At 41.1% G+C, this 8,952-nt stretch overlaps 1 protein-coding gene across 1 annotated transcript in view; it reads left to right on the top strand.

Annotated features, from left to right (window-relative positions):
• The window catches only part of LOC124962836 (uncharacterized protein C2orf78-like), a 32,305-nt gene extending 24,906 nt beyond the window's left edge, over window positions 1-7,399 (top strand). Inside the window, exons 2-3 of the mRNA XM_047522129.1 lie at window positions 3,918-4,679; window positions 5,478-7,399. Coding sequence (XP_047378085.1) covers window positions 3,918-4,679; window positions 5,478-7,399 — 2,684 coding nt within the window. The remainder of the gene's footprint in view (window positions 1-3,917; window positions 4,680-5,477) is intronic.
• The last annotated feature ends 1,553 nt before the right edge of the window (window positions 7,400-8,952 follow it).

An 8,952-nucleotide genomic window follows, 5' to 3' on the forward strand; every position in this document is an offset into this window, starting at 1 on the left:
CTGCTATCTGTATTGGTCTCCTCCTATACGTAATCTGATGCTTTTCTCTCACGGCCTTCACATTCTCTTTATTTTGAATGTTAGGCATTTTCATTATAATATGCCTTTGTGTGGACCTGTTGTGATTTTTTGCATTTGGTGTTCTGTATGCCTCTTGTATCTTATTTTTCATTTCATTCTTCAGGTCTGGGAAATTTTCTGATATTATTTCATTGAATAGGTTTTTCATTCCTTTGGTTTGTATCTCTGTGCCTTCCTCAATCCCAATAATTCTTAAATTTGGTCTTTTCATGATGTCCCATAGTTCTTGGAGATTCTGTTCATGATTTCTTACCATGTTCTCTGTTTGGGCAACTTTATTTTCAAGATTAAATATTTTGTCTTCATTGTCTGAGGTTCTGTCTTCCTAGTGTTCTAGTCTTTTGGTGATGCTTTCCATTGAGTTTTTTATTTGGTTTATTTTTTCCTTCATTTCAAGGATTTCTGTTTTTTTGTTTTGTTTTGTTTTTTTTTTTTAGAATCAATATCTCTTTGTTGAAATGATCTTTTGCTTCCTGCAGGTGCTCTGTCAGCTTATTGGTATTATCATTCATTGCCTGCATTTGCTCTCTTATCTCTTCCTTTGCTTCGTGAATCATCTTAATCATGTATAATCTGAAGTCCTTTTCTGACATTTCTTCTAACATACTGTCATTGGATTCTATTACTATGGAATCTAGATTTGTTTGGATCATTTACATCCCTTGTTTTTTCATGTTGTTCATGTATCTTCCCCTCTAGCAGTGCAGATCTGGGGTATTGCAGATTTCCCCCTAAAAGCTTATAGTGGACCTATAGGTTTCCAAACCTTTTCTTTACGGGGAGATCAATATTAGCAGTGCCCAATTCAGACACTATGCAATCCTAGATCAAATAGCCCCTATGAGGACAATAACAAAATTGTCATAATTAACCGAATGAGTTCAAATATTATCTTCAGTAAAACAAACAGATTTGTAATAAGGTCTGCAGTTTCTAATGGAGGACAAAGAGGATGCAGAGGGATGTAGAATGTGGCTGTCAATGGGATAAGAAAGAATATACAGAAGTTCTAGATAATAAAAGGGTGAGAGTGTAATCAAAAGAAATTGGATGTTAGCATGCAAAAAAGGGAGAAAGAGACTGAGGGAACAGGTAAACAAAAGGAAAAGAGAGCAAGAAAAATAAAGAAATAAAAACTTAAAATTTTTCAATAAGGAGAAAAAAGAAAATCTACAGTATAACAGTCATATAGTAATGAAACCTCTCAGTCTTCAGCAGCCTGATGCATGAGAGGTTCCTGACAATGATCTTCAAGCCTCCAGCAGGCGTCTCAGGATGGGATTTGCCCCATCTAAAGATCAGAGCTAAGGCTTCCAGGATTATCCAAGTTGGCCGCTCTGGCTTTGAAATGTGTTGGCTAGTGGGGACAGCTCAGGGTGTGGACGTGGTCAGCTGGAGGTCCTGGAGACGGGATGTGGTTGGTCAGGCAGGGGTCCTGGAGTTCGGGTGTGTTTGGTGTGGTTGCAGGATCCTGGAGGCCGGGTGCAATCCGTCAGTCTGAGGTCCCGGTGATAGGGTGCAGTCAGTTGGTCTGGGGGTCCTGGCGGCAGGGAGCAGTCGGTTGATGTGAAGGCCCCAGAGGCAGGGAGTGATTGGTCTGGCTGAGGGATCCTGGAGATGGGCTCAGTCAGTCCGGGCAGGGGTCCTACAGGGCCTGGCTGTTGTCTCAAAATGGGGGCAGCCACGTCCAAAGAATTGTTTTTGAGTGTGGGTATAGATCAGTGGTAGAGTACATGCTTAGCATGTGGGAAGCCCTAAGTTTGAATTTTCTGTTCTAGAAATAGAACATCATAGAAATTTGTTTTAATTGTATGAGTATATTCTGGTGGAAATAATTTTTTCAGAATTTAGGGACAACATTTTCTTGTTAAAGATAATTATAAACTAGATTTTGATGATAAATATAACTTTAATAATCACTCATATTATTATTCCGCTTTTTTAAAACAAATGTTTATCATAAAATGTTTTATATTAATTGAAATATCTACATAGTGGGATTAATAACTTTTACATGGTATGGGTAATATTTAGAAGAAGATGAACAATCAGAGATGAAATTACATTTCTTGTTTTATTATCTACTTTGTAGAAAATTTCCTTCCCCACTTCTTTCCTTCCTTCCTTCCTTCCTTCCTTTGTTTTTCTTCTTTCCTTCCTTCCTTCCTTTTTCTTCCTCAGTACTGGAGACTGAACACAGGGTCTCATACATGCTAAGCAAGCATACGTCCACAAGCTATATCCCCAGCACATCTTGTTTCTCTCTGAGACAGGATCTTGCTAAATTTTGCACACTGTCTTTGAATTCTTGGCCTCCAGCAATCCCAATGCCTCAGCATCCAGTGCTGGGACCACAGGTCCAACCCACCATGACTAGATTCATAGTGGTATTTTGCTTCAGTTTGTGCATATAGCAGAGAAGAAGATAGATGGTTTAGGTTTCATTTGTTTTGCAGTACCAGGGATTGAACCTAGGGACACATTACCTTTAACCTACATCCTGAGCCCTTTTTCAATTTTATTTTGATGAGTATCACTGAAGTTCCAAGGCTGTCCTCTAACTTGTGATCATCCTGCCCCTGCGTTCTGAGAATCTGAGATTGCAGGTGTGTGCCACTGCAACCAGATTAAAAACATTTTTCTTGAAATATTTATATACATACATTGTGGACACCTAAATGTTTACAGTTACTTAAATTGGCTGCTTATTACACAATTTTTATTGATACAGTTTCTCTGTCTATAGGTACTGGTTAGAAATTCATTCAAAACTACCTTTTCTTTTGGGCAGTGTTTTGATTAACACTATTCACTACAATAAAGGAGAAACACTGACTTCCATTATATTGTATGCATGATAACGGAATTTCATTTCTTAGTAAATTTGCTATGTTGGTACACTTCCTCATATCCCAATTTTCATTAGTATCTAGGTATTCTTTGTAGTTCTGTGCTTTTTTCATTTTTCCTTTCTATCTTTCCAGAACTTACTACATCTTAGTCTATATAAATCTTATGTAACATGCCACTTTTATTCATGGATGAATTATGACTGTATGTGTTATTGTAAACACTTAAACATGACTAACCTGAAGCTCAAAAAGTTTAAATTACATTTTATTATATGAAGAATTTCTAGAGAAACCTACTCTGAGTTAGTCATGTAGATGTTGGATTAGAAATCAGGTTTGAATATCAAAAACCATAGCCCTGTAAATTACCACCTGGATGGTACAAGCAAACTCTAGAAAACGGCATATGACCTGCACAAACAAAATGAGATGCTGAAGAAAACAGTGGTGATATCAGTACTGTTTTCTTTGAACAGAGAAAAAAACAAAACCGTATTTCTCCTGATTTCTGGTATTTGTCTACAGTATAGAGTACTGGCAAGGGAGTAAGTTTCCATAAATAGGTGTTGATATTGAACAAGTCATAATACTTACCTGACCCTTGGTTTACTCACTTGAAAAACTGATACTGTTAGACATTCTCTAACTTCTAAATGCTTCTGTTGAAAGGCATTTTCATGGGCCAAAATTAGTGAAGGCTCAAGGGAAAGCTAGGTCAGAGAGAAGGACGTGAGTAGAAAACAATGTGTGGTTCAGACCACTTGGGTCTTCCGTAACCAATTGGAGAGAAACAGCAGTTCATCAGCAGAGTACCAAACTGCTCCAACACTTGCAGCCATGCTAAATGGTTTGATTTGGGGGATCTCAAGGATTATTGGTATTAGAGGCTTCCTGACTGCCACAACATTAAGATAATACCATTTCTCAAGTATCTTAAGAATATGTGAGTCTCATCAATATTTACATTACCCTTTATTTCTACAGAAAATTTCCAGAATTCTTCTGTATTTGGAACTGCAAATTCTCTGCCTATCTCTCTTCCTGTGGTGAGCAATGCAGCTTCCCTAACAGGAAGTGCATGTAACTTCTCCAGAGTCTCTGCTCCAGCTGTCAGTTCAGCATGGCTACTGCCTTCAAACTCAGGCACCTCCTTCCAGCCACTCATGGGCAGTGCCTACCTTTATCAACATTCTAGCACAGACATGTTGTCTGGGGTTACTAGCCAACACCAGATCCCCATGGCACCTGCCTCCTATCCAAGTATTTTTGAGTGGGATATCACAGGAGGTGCTGAAAAGAAGTCATCTTCATTAGGGGACTTTACTCTGACTGTCACTGATCAGGACACAGCAGCTCCTTCCATGTCTATGACAGCCCAATATGATACACCTTCAGATGCCAATGTCATAATCCCTGAGTATCCATCACTGACGGCCAGGCTTGTCCAGGTGACAGCATCTCAGATTCCAAATCAGGCACATACCCTATCACTTCCCTACCAAGAAGGAAGCCAGGTCAACTACAATGATCAAAACACTCTGGAGCCTCTGCTCTCTGGAGAACTTGGCCCCTACCTGCAATCCTATGGCTCTGTGTCATATGCAGTAAGTAGGGCCGCTGTCCCTCAACCAGAAATGGTGATGGTGCTGAAAGAGGTTCAGCCCACAAATGTCCTACCATCAGTCTCTACCCCTGGCATCTACTACTCTGTGTCCACTCAACCTATCACACAAACAAGTTTTCAAGGTGAGTACAAAGAGGAACACAGTGAAGGAATAAGATCAGCATTCAAAAGGAGGGTCATATAGGCAGCAAGGAGCTGTGGGTCTACAGATATATAGAATTTAACCCCTATTCTTATTCAACAGTTTGCATTTTCAGGCTCTACAAGAAGAAAATGCAGGTACTCTAATGGCCATTCACCATGCATTTAAGAGACCTCCAAGAGCACACTGGAGGCGATTAATTTTCAATGCCTTGGTAGATCAGTCCCCCTACACCAACACATTATGAATCTATTTCCCTGATTTTGCTTTGCTGTCTAAGGAAGATACTTCAAAACTGACCAAGGTAGTGACAGTTTACTTTATCCTTCATTAAATCCAGGATTTAAACTTTTTATTCAGAGATCCTGTGTGAAGTGGGCATCTCAAAATTGGTCTGTTGACAAATATTTTATGAGAAAGCTCCAACCTCTCCTAGTTCATGGTGTTCAGTGTATATATATTCTCGGGAGAGTAGAGAAAATTCACAGGATGCTACATTAGAATGATAGGCTTCATTAAACATTTTTTGAGGCTTTCACACATAAGAGGCAAAAGTGCTGCCACTGAGTCATGCTGCCATGATGTTGCCAACCCAAATGTAGGACATCCAGTGATCATCTGTAACTAAGGGTTGGCACCTAGTTCCTAACCGAGGCCTGTCCATGGTCCTCAGAAGAGCTACTAGAAATGCCTTCTCAACAGTTGACAGGTTCCCTGATTATTGTGTTGCTATGTAGGGGGAGCATCCTACTTACCATCCTCCTTGATTCCTTTGTAGTGATGGAAACTTCCCTAGGGATGGAGGCTTCCGTGGGATTGCGACATCCAAGTCAGACATTTTGTCTGCCACAATCTCCAGAATTCCCTAAATCCTGCAGTAGCAGAAGTATCCACAATCTCCAAATACTGGAGAGTAACCCACCAACTGAACTTGAGGACATTTCAATAATAACTCCAGGCCAGAGCTCTACTAATTTCATGGCATTGCCTCCAACTCAATGCCAGGAAGAAACTCACAGTAACAGTTTGGATGAGATTAAAGCCATGCTTTCAAACCCTCTGGATGCCTATATGTTTGCAGTAGAAAACCAGGATCCTCCACTACTCCCTTTAGAAATCTCTGATATCCACCAGCTCCTGGCCTCCATTGGTCCTCTGGACCAAGAGGAGATGCCTCATTCTGAACATATCAATCTGGGAAAGAGTTGCCTGAGTCTTGAGGACCAAGGCACACTTGTAAATGGGATTGAATGTAGCAGTGGTTTTGCAGACCTCACTGCACTGGTGGGGGATATTCACCCTCCTGATCTTTTCAGTTCCTTCAAAGACCTAGATCAACCTGGAAGTCCTCAAATCATAAAAGTCAATGATACCAGAGACATCATGGTGAATCAGGAGCAGGTAAACTCAAGTGACATAAAGGGGCATGCTAATCAAGGTAGGAAGAACAAACATAAAGCCTCGGAGCCTCCTGATGGGACTCCTAAGGCCAAAATGCAGCCGAAGCACCCACAGTGCCCATTAGAGGGAGAAGTTGCTTGCAGTGATGCAGACAGTCTTAGGTCTCCTGGGAACACAGCCAAGCATTCTAACAGCAAAGCTAAGAAAGTCGCATCCAGCAGGAACAGGAAAGCTAAGGATCATGGGCAGGAAAAGACCAAAAGGAGCAGAGAAAACAACTCCAAGAAAGCTGAGGATTGTAAGCAGGGAGGCAACAAGGCCAAGACAGAAGAGAAGCCAATGGTTCCTAAGGCAAAGCGCAAGAGAAATCAACCTGAGCTTAGCCAAGAGACCTTTAAAAAGCCTCGAAGTTATCTAGGCATGCACATGCTGGAGTCGGTGCAGGTTTTTCATGCACTGGGGAAGAAGAACGATAGGAAAAATGGGCTTTCTTCCTCCAGGGCCCTGGGAAACTCAAGCAGTAACAAAGATCCCCGTCCTTGTCCAGATAGGGAACCCTGGTTCCATGATAAAGGTCCTGAGAAAACTCAAGTCAGCGCCCAGAAACCAGATATCAGTGCTGACAAAGAGTGTCCATCTCCATCCCAGCATGAGCTTCCACCTCCTGGGAAGGTTAAATTGGTGCCTTTGCCTTTTCTGTCCCCAGAGAAACCTCAACCTCGACCTGTATATCGCAGGCCACAGTCTCTGGCCTCACGTAGACCCACTGTGGCTTACCCTGCCCAGCCTGCTTCTACCAGCTCAGCTCAACCCAGGGCAGTCAACCAATGCCGACCAGCTCCTGCCAACACATCTTTCATGCGTCCTGCCAAGCCAGCTCAGCCAGCTGTATCCCACTCAATCCATTCAGGCTTCACCACTTCTACCCAGCCTAGTGTCCCTCAGTCTGCTGCCTCTAGGCCTGCAGCCTACACAACATCATCTTGCACTTCTGTACAGCGGGGCCCTGTTTCCACCCTTGTGAACAAGCTCCAGTCCCAACCGCCCAAGCCTCAAAACCGATATCTGCTCCAAGACTTTGCCTTACAACCAATTCCATGGAGGAAACCCAATGTTCCTGAGCCAGTAATGTCAACTCCCATCACGGAAGAGCAGAGGCCAGAGCGGGAAGCCATGAAAAAGAAGGCTCAACAAGAGCGTGAGAATGCTGCCAAATACACTTCTTTGGGGAGAGTGCAGTTTTTCATTGAGAGGGAAAGAGAGATGGAAATTGCTCACTACTATGGCTATACGATATAAGAGCTGCTAAGACTGATGGTGCCACGTGGCTGCCAGTTAGTTTCCACATGTATATAGATAGATACAAATTTATTTATTCTCATATGTTTCCAAATATAATTACAACTCAATAAAGAAATGTAATAAAGTTGATTAATACTGAAGTAATAAAGAGACCTTTTGGTACCACTGAGAATTCATGGATAATGAAGAGGCCTTTTGGTAGAGCTTGGGTAACAGTTAGTGTTCCACATATAAAACACAGATAAATAAAACACAGATAAATAGATGCAAATTCATTCATTTGTATATAGTTTCAAAATTTAATAAAATTAAATAAAGTAATGTAATGGAAATGATTCATAGATAAATAATAAGAGAATTTTTGGTACTATTTGATACCAAATTGTTTTCTACATTTATATATTTTGATAGGTACAAATTAATTGATATATTTTTAAAGGTTAATAAAATTTAATAAAGAAATATAATAGAATTGCTTAATAGTTAAGCAATAAAGAGGTCTTCTGGTACCACTGGAGCACCATATACTTTTCCACAAAGAGGTAAATATATATAACTTAGGGTTAGAATTCATCATTCTGATATACTTTTCTAAGTTAATAAAATTGAATAAACAACTAATTAATAGATAAGTAATAAAGAGAACTTTTGAGTTTTGAATTGCTGTGAACTGTGGTTTTCTTTGGTAGAGGTGGGGATCAAAGCCTGCATGAGAAGAAAGGAACTGAACGTGGGACGGGATAACAGAGTAAAAGGACAGGAATTGAGGAAAGAGGAAGGGATATGATCTAGCACTAGGAAAGCTAAAGGGTTTATTAGAAGAATCAGGAATGGGTAAAATGGTTGAAGTATGACACAAAGTTTGAGGTTAGGGTTAAAAGCATAAAATCTGAAACAAAGGAAAATAGCAGAAGAATCAGTTCAGTTTAACCAGGAGAAATGCAAAAATCAAACAAAAAACCCTCATGGAGAATAACCTAGGTTATATGACCTACCAGAAAGGCTTTTCGGTAAATTATATTCAGGGCACAAGTCCAGCTTATTCATGGCTGGGGTGGGAAATACAAAACACATGGGAACCTAACAGGGGTGTGGCAAGGGTTCACAAATATCCTGAGGTCAGCTGATAACCTGGGACCTAGCCAAGTGAACTGCAGAAGTATGAGTCCCACCCAGAACACAGCCAGGAATAAATCATCATTTACTCAACACCCGTGCACCAGGGCAGCAGAGATGCACTACTTCAATTAGCCTTCAAACACATAAGGCCAGTGTACTGAGCCACTTTACTAATGATCTAGTGCTGTAGGATCAAATTGTAAGCAGAGAAACAAGGCCTCAATCTGAGGCCTATGGCCTCAAGTCCTTCGTGATCCCAAGTGCCCTCTGGCAGGCAGCCTGGCTTTCAGAGCATAGCATCTGGACATTACTGGTAGCGGAGATCACACCTCAAAACAAGGATAAATAACTAAACTGAGGGGCCTGTCAGTCCTCTTCCACTGATTCCGGAACGTGCCACCCTCAGAGACCACTGCCATCAACCGATGCTC

This window comes from Sciurus carolinensis, chromosome 13 (assembly GCF_902686445.1).
Source record: "Sciurus carolinensis chromosome 13, mSciCar1.2, whole genome shotgun sequence".
NCBI classification, from domain to species: Eukaryota; Metazoa; Chordata; class Mammalia; order Rodentia; family Sciuridae; genus Sciurus; species Sciurus carolinensis.